Raw genomic sequence first — 16,214 nt, 5'->3', positions numbered from 1 at the left:
TGAGGCATGACTGTAATCCCAGCTACTCAAAAGCTGAGGCAGGAAGGCCACTTGAGCCAGGGGGAATGAGGCTGCAGTGAGCTGTGATTGTGCCACTGCACTCCAGCCTGAGCAACAGACCCAGACCCTGTCTCAAACAAACAGAAATATATAGATGATTTATGTGGCTTTTTCCCCTTATCATTGCAATTTCTATTAAAACACCATCATCTTTTCATTAGAATGAATACATTGTCATATTTCAGTAATTACAAGTCAAGATATATTTTGATATTGATTTATTTATGTAACAAAACACCACCTCTGTAATGCCATAGAAAGCAATGGTCCTTCATTATTTGAAACTCACGGCAGTGCACCTGCAGACCAGGTCTCCTGCGACCTGGGGAAGTCTAGGGTGATGTTCGCTTTGGAGTACAGTCCCCACCTGCAGCTTCTTCTGTGTTTTCTATTCCATTGTACGTTTGCTTGCCTGGGGCCTGTGTCAGTGACCAGAAAGAACGGTAGCTCAATCAGGACTAGATGCTGAAGGAATCAAAAGTTGTGTATCTTAGGGACAGACCACTAAGAAGCCAAGGCTTGTATATAAAGTTACAATCCAGATTTCTAACTCTGCCAGACCTTAGCGAGGACAGTGGAGGATAAATGGCCCACAGCAACCACATTTCTTTTGTTTACGAAGATGTTTTCATTTTCTAATTGTAACTATGGAGCATAAATTGTTTATAACAACCTGACTCAAAAGAGAGAAAATTCAGCCCTAAAACATTTCATAAAGCTCACTCACAGGGGAGCTGAGATCTCATGTGTAACACAACACAAGTTAGGTTTGTAGAATAATTGGCTGATAGGAAGGTAGAAAGGGCACATGAGATCAACCACGGAATGGGCTCTGTTTTCTGGGCTCAGTTTTTTCACCTGGAATAGTTGGGCCAGCTCTTCTCTGATTTCCAAACCAGTGCGGTAACTCCGTGAGTCCACCCGCTGGGCAGCCCCGGGCTGGCCCTCGCTGACGGGAGGCTCCTGCTCAGAGTCCGTTGCTGTGCGGCTTTGCTGAATGACAGATTTAAAATAGAAAACCACAAAAAAGGGAGCTGAGAATGCTTTGCTCTTCTCTTTAAATCTCCATCTAAATATGTGCCTTTACTTAGAACATAAACTTGTCCTTTAAAATAATTTCCAGATAAAGGGCTCTTTTATCACACATGCATTCTCCCTATTGGAGAGAACAATAGTCACTACATAGAAACTAGTAAAATGGAGGCTGGGAGCAGTGGCTCATGCCTATAATCACAGCACTTTGGGAGGCCGAGGTGGGAGGATCACTTGAGGTCAGAAGTTCAAGACCAGCCTGGCCAATGTGGCGAAACCTTCTCTCTACATGGTGGTGTGCACCTGTAATCCCAGCTACTCAGCAGGCTGAAGCATGAGAATTGCTTGAACCCGGGAGGCAAAGGTGGCAGTGAGTTCAGATCGCACCACTGCACTCTAGCGTGCATGACAGAGTGAGACTCCATCTCAAAAAAAAAAAAAAAAAAACCTAGTAAAATGGCCTCCTGATTTTTGAGGTTGGAATGTTCATTTTGTGGATTGTTTGCATCATGTTTTCAACCCCAGACTGGCACAGAAAATTCTCATCTAGTTCCCATAGCCCATCCCATCATGTGACTAATTTCATTATTAGCCTCAGAAAAGCATACCTGAAAGGGAGTGTGTACAACCAGGGAGGGAATCCCAAAAGCTCACTGCGAACGACTGAATTGCAGACGAGGCTGATGCCCAGCAGGGATTCAGAGCCTGCCTGTTGATGATTGACTGGCTGTTCCCCTCCATGAGCCCACATAATTAGGAGTTGACTTCATTTCACATATGTTTTAAAAGAGTTAAAGACCGGTAGCTTAAGAAGTTCCATTCACCTGCCAGGCTTTGAGGCCGCCCATGCCATCTTCACCCGCCGTCCCCACATTTGCTGCTGTTGGGAGAGGCTCGGATGACACTGAGCAGGAGGAACTTCGAAGAAGGGAGGAAGCACATGTCAGGCTCTGTGCTCAGATGCCAATACACTTTCCACTGCCTTTTCCAGATTTCTTCTACCAACGGGCTGCTCTCCTCAGGAGTCGGCTCTGGGGCCAGTGATAAGACAGCAAACTGCAGTCTTTAGGAGGCACATCCTGTGGCATGGTTCTTGTAGGAGATCTGACGAAGGGCCAGGAAGTGTTGTGATCCCCACTGAGCTGATTAAGACCCGGAGACTTGGGTCATCAGCATCACACAAGTCATGATGAGCGCCAGGCTGTAGAACTTCTGACTCCATATCAGTCTGGTATGAGGATGAACCGTGCCCTCAGTGTGCCTTGGGGTTAGAGTATAAAGCTGGAGATGCATCGGAGGTGGTCTGCGTTCTGCCGGCCTCCAGACAGTTCAGGGACTTTCTCCTCGGGCTGCTCTCAGCTTCAAGCATCAGCACGGCTAAGACCCTGCATGAAGAGGCTTGTCCATTTTTGTTTTAATTTTGTTGGGGGAAGGTAACTTATGAATTGAGTGGAGAAACAGATAAATGTCTGATTATCAAAAAGGTGAGATGTGCTTCTTGACTATGTGCTGCTGAAGGGAGAATGTAGAGGGAAACAAATTGACGCTAATCCTGAGATTTGGAATGTGGAGAATGACCAGTCTTGTACATAACACATTTGTAGGAAGGTGAGGAAGTTCATAAGATGGGAACCAGGACCTGTTCCACCTGTAGGCTTTCTGTGCCTTTAGAAGCAGCAAAGAGGATTAGACAGGCTTTTTCTTTTCTTGTTCACCACTTTCAAGGTCTTGCTTCTTTTCCAAATTCTTCAGGACCACACAATGAGTTCCATAAAGGAAATGTAGGAGATCATCATGAAAATAGTGTCTTGCTTGACTATGGTGTCTTCTTTGATTCAACTTTCAAAATGCTCCAACATGTGGCCTGTGCTTTTTTGTTTTCAAATCATAGCTTATCATTCGTCTCATGGTTGGGTCTTCATAGACATAGTGATTCTGGCTGTTAAAACGTACCTATTGTGCAGAGGTAACACAGCTTGGTTATTCTGGGGAAACTTCTCTAATCACAGCCCATGAATATAACAAAGTGCATAAATTGAGAGGAGAATATGACTTTTATATTTCCAAATATTCATTAAAACAGGATTGACTTCAAGTCCTAAAAGCTTAAACACTAGGCTATAGCAAGGGGTACGTTGGAGATTAATACTCCCACAATGTTTCCGATTACTTTCACTAGTTTGATTTTCTCTCTTTTTGCTGCTCTTGGGGAACACTTTTATCCTTATAATAAAGAAGATGAGTTATAGGAATTATGGAATTATCCAGAAGAAGGGCAGTATTTGTTTCACACAATTAGTGATTCTCTATGTCTAATAAAAGGTAAATTTGATTTGCTGAAGTTTAGAAAGGTGTGTCAGATCTTAAATATTTGTTCCTTCAGCATGGGATAACAAAGATATTATTTTCTGTTATGGACATATTGAACTCCAAGTCTTTTTTCACTAACAAAAGCCTTTTCTGCATAAAACCCATAGAGAAAGCACCAGAGCCCCCCATCTCAGCTTTTAGTGAACTGGTATTTTGTAGAGGTCGATATACTTCATTTCTTTAAATCATTAATAAACTAGGCATTCTTCTTACTCTGGATTTTTTATCACAAAACCAAAGAACAGATGAGAAAACGGCATGCAGTTAACCAAATCTAATCTAAGGGTACAGATGCATTTAGGAACCCTTTGATTATTACTCATATTTTGCAATGTACATAGGAGCAGTGACCTAGCATGGTGATTAGAGGTGCAAATCCCAGATACTCTTTGAATGTGAAACAGAATACGTTTGAGATAAAACATAGGGGTTTTATGTAATTTTTAACATGGTCTTTTTTAAAGAGTTTTTTTAAACACTTTTTTGAGATGAAGCATGACACTTACTCACACATTACACCCGCTCACCAAGCTTTTCCTGAGGCTGTGAGATGGAGGAATGTGCCAGCTCTGCCTGTGCGGTCAAACACTGTGCAGTAGTTGTACCAACTCACCTCAACCCCGCCTTTTATAGGCCTTTGGCTGCTGCACGCTTTCTCTCTCTCTCACTTTCAAACCTGTGGAGACACAGTCAGAGGAATCAGATTTACTTTCTAAACTTTTACTGTGGAATTTCTTTTGCTTCACTGTGTATCATGATAAATTGTCTGGAAGGTATTGGATTCAAAAGAACTCTTAATTCAGCCCCAACGTGTGCTTATGGTTCTGAGCTCCCAATGCAGCCGGCACCCTTGCCTGACTTCTCAGGAACCTGAGGCTGTCCTCTGTGTTGCCTACACGCCACTGTGAAAATAGACCATTTAAAAGCAATTGCTGCAAACATCTGCTTCAGAATTGGCAACAAGTAAAGTTCATGAACTCTTAGAAAGCCTAGTAATGTGAGGAGCACAGTTAATACACATCTGGCGAGGCTGTAGATAAAGCAAGCCAATGGAGAAAATAAGTCATTCTTAAAATATATGAAAAATACAAAATTAATATTTTAAAATCATATTTGCCACACTGGTTTATCTTAAGATCCATTAAAGAAATTAATAATTCACAACAAGTATTTTAAATGGCCTTCTGCTTTTTATCAACATCCGTTTTCTTTATGTCAACTTTTTCAACCCTGCCGCAAATGGGACTTACGGTTCTATGAGATGATAGACGGTTTGACTTGCAGGTAACGTGCTATCCATGCTGTTGCAACTAAGCTTCCAGTTCTAGCCACTTTTTCCTTTTCTTTTCTTTTTTGTCTTTTTTATTTTCTTTGCAGAAGACCATCAAATGAATTGTCACAATACTCGAATAATGCAAGACACAGAAAAGGATGATAACAATAATGACGAATATGACAATTACGATGAACTGGTGGCCAAGTCGTTGTTAAACCTCGGCAAAATCGCCGAGGACGCAGCCTACCGGGCCAGGACTGAATCCGAAATGAACAGCAATACCTCCAACAGTCTGGAAGACGATAGTGACAAAAACGAAAACCTGGGTCGGAAAAGTGAGTTGAGTTTAGACTTAGACAGTGACGTTGTTAGAGAAACAGTGGACTCCCTTAAATTATTAGCCCAAGGACACGGTGTTGTGCTCTCAGATAACATGAATGACAGAAGTTATGCAGACAGCATGTCGCAGCAAGATAGCAGAAATATGAATTACGTCATGTTGGGGAAGCCCATGAACAATGGACTCATGGAAAAGATGGTGGAGGAGAGCGATGAGGAGGTGTGTCTGAGCAGCCTGGAGTGTCTGAGGAATCAGTGCTTCGACCTGGCCAGGAAGCTCAGTGAGACCAACCCGCAGGAGAGGAACCCACAGCAGAACATGAACATCCGTCAGCACGTCCGGCCCGAAGAGGACTTCCCAGGAAGGACACCGGACAGAAACTACTCCGACATGCTGAACCTCATGCGGCTGGAGGAGCAGCTGAGCCCCCGGTCGAGAGTGTTTGCCAGCTGTGCCAAGGAGGACGGCTGTCACGAGCGGGACGACGACACCACCTCCGTGAATTCGGACAGGTCTGAAGAGGTGTTCGACATGACCAAGGGGAACCTGACGCTGCTGGAGAAAGCCATCGCTTTAGAAACGGAAAGAGCAAAGGCCATGAGGGAGAAGATGGCCATGGAAGCTGGGAGGAGGGACAGTATGAGGTCATACGAGGACCAGTCTCCGAGACAACTTCCTGGGGAGGACAGAAAGCCTAAATCCAGTGACAGCCATGTCAAAAAGCCATACTATGGTAAAGGTAATATTTCTACCTAACGTAAGTTGCCTCATGAAAACAGGAGCTAGGGTAAAGGATGTTGGTGGTAGTCTCCAGTTAAAGTATGACTCACACTGAATTATGTCTCTACTGCACACTCTTAGAGTTGATTCCAGAAGGATATTTTGTGATTATGTTTCTGACAAGCAAATAAAATATTTGTCTGAGAAATACATAAAGCAGCTCAACGTCATATTATTAGAGCAGATGAACAGTAGGATATTTCAGTGGGAAATGCATTCCTTGGGAAGACAGGGTTAAAGCACAGACACATCACGTGATAGAAAATATTAGGGTAAGCCTGTGCTGTTATAAATGAACCACAATCTATGTTGAGTGGCAAGGGTTTATGTAACAATTAGTCAGTCCGAGATAAAGCACATATTTTATAAATTGGATCGGGTAGGTGGCATCATGATTTATAAAACTATCATCAGGTGACAGTTATTGATGAAACTGCCCTCATAGAAAACACCCCGATAGAAATTGAACAGTAACCGAATGACCAATAACATAAGATAAGGGCAGTGACTGCACATTAATTATCTTAAGATAGTAAGGTAATGGAAACCATTTGCTATGCAAGGCATGGTGTGGCCTCAGCTAAGATCAATAGCAATTTCTTTAAGATATTCATTCCCCCCTCACTGATTCCATTCCATTGTGGAAACAGGTAAACGGCGCTTTTCTCAAATATTAGTTTATTATAAAACACTCAAAAACTATCCAATGTGATAGTTTGAGCTGAGTTTTCTTTTATGAAATACGTGGGCACATGTTTGCATATGTCAATGTATTCGGCTATCTTTACATATATATATGTATACTATATGTATGTAAGTAGATCGTATATATATGTATCTCCAACCTGAATGATCGTCTTCATGTTTATAAAGAAGACGGTGTCCACTTTCAATATGAGGCAGGTTCTAATTCAGCCTCATGCATAACCTCGACTTTGTGGATATCTCCATCAAATATTCTTTTAGAACTCAGTAAGAAGCAATTTAAAACATAAATTTGGCAGTTCATTAAATCCTTCTATGTTAGTACCCGAAAGATCCTTTTCTGTTTTTTGCTACATTCTATTCATGACGAATCCTGAGTTTCCTCACTGCGAACCCAATAGTGAGGCTCAGGAATTTACTTGAAAATCAGTTGCTGTATAAACTTCAAACAATCAGAAAAACTGCACTTTTTCCCACTGTGGCACGGACGTGTATTCTCCTCTCAATGTGTGCGCCTACCTTATGCGGCAAGCTGGGCATCGCTACAGCCAAATGCAAACTGTAGAGGTACCTTAGCCAGAGGCTCAGGAGCTCTCAGCAGGTGCCTGAGCACGGACAGCATTTCAGTCGCAAGGTGAAGCTTTGCCCGTTGCAGTGTTGTTATGTAGCGAAGGGGTTGTTTTTTAGAGGAGAGAGAATCAGTAGATTCTCTAGTTCAGTAGGGCTTCAGGCCTGATTTGGGCATTTTAAAGACTATGGAACACAGCATCTATGTTTAAAATTATAGTGCTATCATTGTTAACAAGATGGGCTAAAATTATTAGAAATTTTTAGTTGAATTTTTGAGAATCATACGGGAAGGAAACGTTTTTATTTTGGGGGAAGAAACAGTGTCTTCTTTTCATGTGATTGCTCAGTTGGACAAATATATTTTAGGCTTACGTTTTAGAATCCTGGATCCTAGAGCTGAGGATGGAGTTTGGCATGAAGTCATGTAGGGTACGCTGTGTGAAGGAGAAGGCTGATTGAGATTTGCAAATTCTGTGTTGCGGTGGCTTCTTTGGTTTCTTGGTCTCTTTAAATTCAGCGGCTTTATGCAAATTTTGACTCATTTTGTTTTGTTGTTGATTTGTTGTGTTTTGTTTTGTTTGCAAGAAAATGGAATTCAGACTGCTTGCTTCCTCTGTATAAATGGGGGTCAGGTGGGAATGAACAGTAGGAACTGAGACATGCTTTTTCCCTGAAGTGAGGAAGGGTTGCAGATTTGGACTTTCCTGCAAGCAGAAGGCCTTGACTCCCGTCTCTCCCAGCTGTTCCAGGTCTTCCTCTTTGACCAAAACTCATTTCCGTATCTGTCAGTGTCTTCCACACTATTCCAAATGCCCTTCAAAGATGTCTGTAGTTATATTCAGAACAAAATACATACAGCCAAGCAAGGCCAACAAAGTGGAGCAAAGAGGCTCCCTTAAAAAATAGTGTGGGCGGATCACGAGGTCAGGAGATCGAGACCATCCTGGCTAATACGGTGAAACCCCATCTCTACTAAAAATACAAAAAATCAGCTGGGCGTGGTGGCGGGCGCCTGTAGTCCCAGCTACTTGGGAGGCTGCGGCAGGAGAATGGCGTGAACCTGGGAGGCGGAGCTTGCAGTGAGTCAAAATTGTGCCACTGAACTCCAGCCTGGGGGACAGAGTGAGACTCCGTCTCAAAAAAGAAATAAATAAATAAAATAAAAATAAAAATTGTGGTACTATCTCACCAACACAGCCAACAGAGAATTCCTGCAACCACTAGCATGTCAACAGGCTGTATTTTCAGACACTCTGTTATTTTATTAAATATGGAGAGAACACTTGTATTCTCATTTCTACACAATCTTCTCAAACTGATTTAAATTATCAATGAGCCACATTTCCAAAATCTTGAGCTAATGTAAAAAGGCCTGGATCATGGACCTCCTCTGTCTTCTACCCAGTCGCCTGCTCCAGCAGAGTGAAGGGAGCAGGCTAAACAGCACACTTTTTTTTTTTCTGTAAGTTGTTGCAAGGTGTTGGGTTAAATTGTTGGTTTCTTTGCTTGCTTGGTTATTTTGTGTTTGCTTGTATGTTTGCTTTCGAGATTGCAAGAGAAAAGAAACCAAGGGGAGGTAACGGTGAAGGTGAAGGCCTATGCCTGACCCCACCTCAACCAGGACCTCATGCATCGAGAGGAGATTATACCCTTGTCGTCTTCCAAAACCCGAAACGCTTTGGAGCCACAATGTTCTCATGCAAATCCCTACTTAATTTCACAGCACTTTCGAACTCTGGGAAGTCATATATTTTGTTAGGTAATCGTAAGTGTCGTGATAAAATAGGGTCACTTAAGGATGAATAATAGATAACACACCTTACACTTTTTTGCACCGGCCACTAGCCATTTACATCTAGTTCAAAATCTCTTATCTCTAGTTTATGATTGTCAGTATTTCTTTTGAAACTGTTACTGTGCACTTACTACTTTATATTTGTAGTGATTTGTATTTACAGTAATTTATGCCAGTGTTATGATGGAATTACTGAAAAGGCGATAAGGTGCCAGGCATTTTGTTTGCAGGTGAGAGAAGTTCCAGTAATGTAATTAGAAACTGAAGCCACAACCACGTAATTTTAGATTTGTTCTCAAAGTTCTTCTTGAAATAATGGTAGGAAAGTAGCTGATGATTGTACAAATGGTATTTCCCTCAACACCAGTACTGACTTAAGAGTTTCCAGCACAGGAGAGGCACATTATACAGAATAAGATGTTAGCTAAAAAAGAAAAGGGAGTGTTTTTATATGAACATGATGACATTTGTCTACTCCTGCTAGTCCTTTGTCTATTTCAAGTTCACCCGAATGAATGAAAAGTCCGTAAAAGTTCAAAAAATTCTAAATCCAGCTTTTTATTGATATAAAGTGAATTCTTAACCAGAAGTAAAACATGTGCTTTCTAGCAATCATGATTGGCCTGATTCATGGAATATCAAAAAGAACTAATCCGTAAAGAAAATTTAACTATTGCATTTCTGGACTAATAATGATCGCCATCTGTTGGTGATCTGAGCAACTGGTTTTCAAAAACTGGCTAAAAATACAGTGTTTCACACACTTAGATTTACTGTTTGGTCTGAGCTTTACTTTAGAAATATTTTCTGAAGTTATTATATTGCATATTTATGAACTGTAGTCAATTCCAGATATAAAAATAAGTTTGTGAACAGTATCATTACATTTCTGGCCTCTAGTACTGGATTTATTTTTTAACCAAAGCTCTGCCCTAATTTGCCCTTGACTGGTACTTGCAGAGAAGCCGACAGGGCTGTAGAAACCCGTTACTTCTTAATTTTGTGTATGCATGCACGGCATTCTACGAGCCTTTCTCTGGTTCCAAGTACAGACGAAGAAATCAAAACAAAAGGCTGCTCCCGTGGCTTCTGAAACATGTTGGTTACCCGTCACCTCTGTCAGGTGGGCTTCCCACCTTTTTGGTCATTTGCTTGCAGTGCCTTCTGAGAGTTCTGGTGTGCTACGAAACAATGTCACCTGACCTCCGGAGAGCAAATTTCAATGCCAGTCAAATCCTGCAGCTTCTAGTGTATGCGATCAGAGCACCCAATAAGAAAGAAATTCAGCTAAAGAGGTTTTGAACGGAATGACACCCTCTGGTTGAATTTCACAGAAAATTGCTGAATGATGATGGCACAGAATTTCGTTCTCTAAGAAGGTCACTGTCTCATCACGATTTACGTTGATTCCTTTGAGCAACACAGCTTATCATGTAACACACGGGAAAGTAATGAATCAGAGTTAAGGTGAGGGGTAGGCTTTTCTTTTCTTTAGAATAAAAATTAAAATACTTTATGATTCATGGTTATACTGTGTGAGGTTGAAGAAAGTCACCCAAAACCAAAGAACTATCTAAGCAAAAGTCTGATGTCACAGCCTGTCCCCCTGACACCTGCTTTATTTCTTTCTTTAGCAAGGTTCCTTCAGATTGTGAAATAATCACATTTGTCTTTGATTGGTAAACATTTATTCTCTTGGCACCTGTTGTCGCTTTTAGATCCCTCAAGAACAGAAAAGAAAGAGAGCAAGTGTCCAACCCCCGGGTGTGATGGAACCGGCCACGTAACTGGGCTGTACCCACATCACCGCAGCCTGTCCGGATGCCCGCACAAAGATAGGGTCCCTCCAGAAAGTAAGTCCACATCTCACTGCTACCCTTGGGGGTGCAAACACCCATGACTCTGTCTCTGTCATCCCTCTTACCTGACGTCATCTCCATCGTACGGCTCGGTGCGACCTGATTTAACTAGGCCCCTACTCGATGGGCAACTGATCCAGGATTCGTGGGTGTGCCAGTGGCACAGCCCCAGGAGAGTGGTGCACCATGAAGCCCACCACCCCTAACAAAGCTCCTGCACAGGCCTGGGTTCTCGTCCCGAGTTCAGCTCTGACCTGCTCTGTGACCCTGGCAGGTTGCTCCCAGGCATCTTTGCTCATAATCACAGAATTGAATCTGATGGTCTCTAAGACGTCCCTTCCGCTATGAAACTGCCAGGAATCCCAGAGGAGAGAGGCCTTGAGGCAGACATTTCTTGCCCAAATATCTGAATTTCTGTACATCATCCAAATGCATATTTAGATCTGAAGTTTTATTGCATTTCACCTGTAAAGTCTGTCTCATGTCATAGTTGTCTCGACATTTCAACACTATAGGTTCTTCAATAAGGAAGGAGGTTGAAATCAGCTGGGTTTTGATCTTAAGCATTCTTTTATTTATTAGGTTCTGATCATGTGGGATAAATCCATGAATATAACTAAATTTTTTTAGAATTGAAATGATATACATCTTTTTTGTTTATCCTTTCAGCACATAAAGTATGCCAATAAATTAAATACTGCAGCTAGAATTGACGGTTCAGGGAAAAGGCACGTTCTCAGAAATTAGTGTATGAGTTTAAGGTTCTGGTTTTGAGTCTATGGCATGGGAAGAGTTTCCCTTACTGTCTAAGACAAGTTTCTAGTGGGGGACGTGTCATAACATGGCTTGAGAGGTGACAAGATGACCAGTTAATTACTTCAAGGCCCTTTTGAGGACTGTCCCATTAAAATGGGTAACTTTGAGATACTTGAGAGCAAAACCTGTCAGCACAAAGAAATGTTCTCAGGAGCATTTGGGACTTAGGAAGTGTTTGCTGAACGTTTTCCAGTGAGAGATCTTTAGATGCGATTATGGCTCCAGGTTTTCAAATGGCTCCTCAAAATAGCAAACCTGTGTTTTTTTGTAACCATCTCGTGAACAAGCCTGAAGAGCCGTAAAAATAAACAAATCAGAGCAAGTGGCTCCAATCCCGTGTGTTACATGAGCAGGAAGACAGCATGGTTTGACAACAGCTTCCATGTACCCAGCACACACTTGGTGCCAGGGCGCAGCTCGCACACAGCAAACACAAGTTCACCTAATCCCCAATCAACACTGTAGGGCAACACCCGCCCTTTCATTCGGATGAGGAAGATGAGAGTCAGAGACTGTGGCACCCTCTCTTTCCAGAGGTTTGCCAATACCTGGCAAATTGAGGATGTGCAACATCTTGTTAAACAAATCTGAGCAGGTACTAACTTGCTCAAGTAAGCTCCAGACTAAGATGTAAATCCGTATCTGTCTGACCTCCAAACCTCTCTGTCTCCTCTGAAACCTGGGTTTGGTGTTCCGGTTTCCATTTGAATGCATGATGTGACACCCAACACTTTGCAGCTCTCTATACCTCATCTTCCTCATCTGTAAAGTGAGGCAGGAGGACGAAGCTCTAGTGTTTTAAGAAGAAAGAGTTTCTTTATGTGTTTTTAAGACCTACATATTCACCTTCAAGGTAGATTATCAGCTCGTTTTTATGGATGGGAAATTCTTCTGACTCCCTGTTTTCACAGTACAGGCCTAAATGAAGTGGGAGTGTGGACTGGCAAGGTGCCCATCACACCGGCTGCAGGTGCCTCCCAGGGCCAGATCGCTCTCGGAGGCAGGGAGGCTCAGCTCTGCCACGGGCAGCACAGGTGCATGCCAGACAATACAGAGCAGGCTTCTCAGCCTTTGCTCCTGTGCAATTCTTTGTAACACCACAAGCATTTACTAAAATGATTAGAGAATTCCATCCATAGAAGGCTTTTAATTTAATTTTATTTTTTTCTGGGCTAGTTTCCCCTAATCATCATTTCTGTCCAACTAAATTCCATAAAGAAACCAGCAGCACACCGTGTCAGGACCACTGAGGACACGCCATTGCCCAAGACACCGTACTGGCCTCAGAGAGCTCCCAGCCCGGCTGAGAGAAGGGCATGGGCATGAGGCTGGGGCTCTGCATGATGCCGGGGCTCTGCACAGTGGAGACTCCACAGCATGGTCTAGGTAGGAGGGAGAACCACTCCCAGAGTCCCCAGGGCTGCCCTGAAGTGATGCTCCAGCTGTCCTGTGTGAGAGGTGAGGAACCCACAGCATTTTCTAAAGGCTGTTGTAAAAGAAGACAGTGGTGGTAGGAATAAAAATGCTGGGGCAGATTCACAAAACATCCGGAGATAGGCAGGCGGGCTGTGGAGGACAGCACACGTGAGGACTAAGAGAAGAGGGGAGACCGAGAGGAAGCCAAGGATTGTGGCCTTGGTGAACTTAAGGACGCCAGGGCCGATAATCCGTACAGAAAGCTGAGCAGTAGGGCCACATTTGGTGGAGAAACTGGGACTTGTATTCTTCCCACTTGAGTTGGAGGAGCTGCATGATATTCCATAGGGTTTGGGGAGGTGGCTCTGGAGGCCTGGGGAGGTCAGGTGCAGAGGTGGCTACCTGGATACCGTCCTTGGAGCAGCATTTGTGGAAACTGAGAATGGAATTGCTTAGGGAGGAGGCATAAGGCGGGAATGAAGGAGGGCCCATAAATGGGAAGTTTGGCCATGAATGTATGGTAAGATGAAGCACATAAACAGGAGCAGGTGGAGGAAAATCAGAAACAGAAAACCAGGAGAGGAAGGTGTTTCTGATAAAGCCCCGTGTAGGAAGGCAACACCCGGGGTGCCACAGAGGTCCAAGAGGAAGAACTAGGGGGGTCACAGGGTGTTTTTGTTTTTGTTTTTTGTTTTTTTGTGTGTGTGTGTTTTAGACGGAGTCTCACTCTGTCGCCCAGGCTAGAGTACAATGGCGCAATCTCGGCTTACTGCAGCCTCCGCCTCCAGGGTTCAAGTGATTCTCCTGCCTCAGCCTCCTGAGTAGCAGGGATTACAGGCGCATGCCAACATGGCTGGCTAATTTTTGCATTTTTAGTAGAGACGGGGTTCCACCACATTGGTCAGGCTGGTCTCGAACTCCTGACCTCGTGATCCACCTGCCTCAGCCTCCCTAAGTGCTGGGATTACAGGTGTGAGCCACTGCGCCCAGCAGGGTTTCTTGAGTAAAAGCCTCTTGCTGACCCCAAGAGACGGATGTGAGAAGAGGAGAGAGGCATAGGAGCTGCACATGCTGCAGAAGTTTGAGAAATGTGATTGAGATGGATGAAGTAGCAGCAGAGTGTGGACCAAGGATAGCAAGCGCAGTCCACCTCAGGACGATTCAGGGGCGAGGCTGGGAGTGTGCACCCCCACGCAGCAGGAGACGGGTAAGGTCCATTTGCCATCGGGACCTCAGGTCAGAGTGACCCATGTGCGCCATCCCCAGGGTAAACTGTGTGTGAAAAGTTTACCATAAAAGGAAAGGAAAGGTGCAAGTGCACGTCAGAGGAAAGCTGTGTGAAGGAAAGCATTTGTGTGCTGTTGTCACATGGTGGTGGACAAATGGTAAAGAAGAAAGAATGAATGGAGTAGGTAGATGGATGTCCTGCAGGAAGGAGGACCGCACACATGCTTCCTGGAGTGGCCTCCCTGAAAGGGAGGAGCAGCACTTCTTCCTCTGGGACAGGCGAGGAAGAGGGCAGGGAACTGTGCTTGGATTCTCTCAGAAAGGAGCCCTCCTGTGACCCCCTCCAGCCAGGTCCCAGCACAAGATGAGCCAAAGGTGGACTCACTTTGGTCATTCATTTTTCTGACGGCACTTACTAGGCACCTACCACATCCAGGACAAGCCAGGAACTGTGGGAGTGATAAAGCTAACACCAAAGCAGAGTCTTCGGAAGGGACTGCCCAGCAGGAAGAAGGCAGGGTGTGGACTCAGATAACAGCAGCACCATGTGGACGTGGGATTCAGTGCCCAGCAGACTGCAGGGGAAAGAGAGACGTTGTTCTAGAGAAGGAGGAAAAGTGTAGAAAATACAATTACGTAACTATGGTAGGCAGATCTGTTTTGAATAGACCTTCCATGTTCACCTGGCCTCAGGTAAACCTTGCTGGCAGGGAAAGCCGCCACCCCATTGCCCTGGAGTTTGGAGACAGCAGGCTCAGAGGAGCAGAGCATCATGCAGACAGGGTCCGTGTGGGGATCCCTTCGTCCCTGCTAACCTTGCCCCAGAACCCAGAGTAGTGGAGCGTTCACGAAGGACCAGAAAAGAAGGAAGACACAAATAAGTCAGGTCTAACACCACTGCTGGGAAAATTCAAGCAGCTCCCCACAGCCAGCTGGCCAGTAGCACCCTTGCACCACAAGAGGAGTCCGTGCGGCCTCTCCCGCTTATTAATTTCACAGGGTAAAAACACAGAACGCTTACTATTCTAGCTCATTCTATTTAAAGAATAATAAAGCACTAGGTTCCTAAAGGAGGCGTGATTATTTAATTCATTTTATTTAAAATTAAGGTTTGTGGTTCTGTATTCATCTACCCACCACACATTCATAATGCTGTGTGTTTCCAAAGCACAGGGGTGTTTTAAAAATCCGCAGCCTCTGAGTTGTTCTCTGGCTAATGAACACTCTGCTTCTGCATGGGCAATGTCTGTGAGGCCCTGGCTCCCCTAACCCATCCGGAAAGAGTCGCTTCGGTGTTCTCTGAACTCCCAGCCCCGGGTCCAGCACCCCTGCTGTGTGAGGCCCTTAGCGCGGGGTCCAGTCAGCCTTCTTTCTCTTCCCACGTGTGTTTTCCTGACCATGCCCATCACAAATGTTTGTAGGACTGTCTGTCACGAGCGACCTGGCCTTTGTGAAATGACTGCATTTTCATGTGTCCTGACTGTGCCTCTGTTTTAACGCTGGCTGTTCTCTTTGCCTCTCCCTGTCAAGTCCTTGCCATGCATGAAAGTGTCCTCAAGTGCCCCACTCCGGGCTGCACGGGGCGCGGGCATGTCAACAGCAACAGGAACTCCCACCGAAGGTAAGCCACGCGTGCGGCACTGGTGTGGGAGGGAGCGCCGGCTGCCCTCTATGCCTCCTTCCCGGGGAGGCGGACTGTGCTCCACCACATAGTGCTCCCTATGGTGCTCCCCACACACAGGCACCTGCTCCATATGGTGCTCCCCATGGTGCTCCCCAAGTGCAGGCACCCACGTGCAGCACTGGTGTGGGAGGGAGCGCCGGCTGCCTTCCATGCCACCTCCTTCCCGGGGAGGGGGACTGTGCTCCACCACAGAGTGCTCCCTATGTGCTCCCTATAGTGCTCCCCACACACAGGCACCTGCTCCATATGGTGCTCCCCATGGTGCTCCCCAAGTGCAGGCACCC

At 44.7% G+C, this 16,214-nt stretch overlaps 1 protein-coding gene across 11 annotated transcripts in view; it reads left to right on the top strand.

Annotated features, from left to right (window-relative positions):
- MYT1L (myelin transcription factor 1 like) overlaps positions 1-16,214 on the top strand; it is a 537,379-nt gene that overhangs the window by 399,916 nt on the left and 121,249 nt on the right. For 6 of the 11 annotated variants that reach the window (XM_023192653.3, XM_023192656.1, XM_023192657.2 and 3 more), the window contains exons 10-12: positions 4,840-5,811; positions 10,647-10,781; positions 15,777-15,867. In XM_023192653.3, the coding sequence (XP_023048421.1) occupies positions 4,840-5,811; positions 10,647-10,781; positions 15,777-15,867 (1,198 nt within the window). Of the gene's footprint in view, positions 1-4,839; positions 5,818-10,646; positions 10,782-15,776; positions 15,868-16,214 lie in introns of all 11 variants that reach the window. The other 5 variants (XM_023192648.1, XM_023192649.3, XM_023192650.3 and 2 more) reach the window with 1 other exon arrangement.

Source organism: Piliocolobus tephrosceles, chromosome 15 (assembly GCF_002776525.5).
Source record: "Piliocolobus tephrosceles isolate RC106 chromosome 15, ASM277652v3, whole genome shotgun sequence".
In the NCBI taxonomy this organism is placed as follows: Eukaryota; Metazoa; Chordata; class Mammalia; order Primates; family Cercopithecidae; genus Piliocolobus; species Piliocolobus tephrosceles.
The sequence above is the reverse complement of the archived record's forward strand: the minus strand, read 5'-3'. Positions and strand labels throughout refer to the sequence as shown.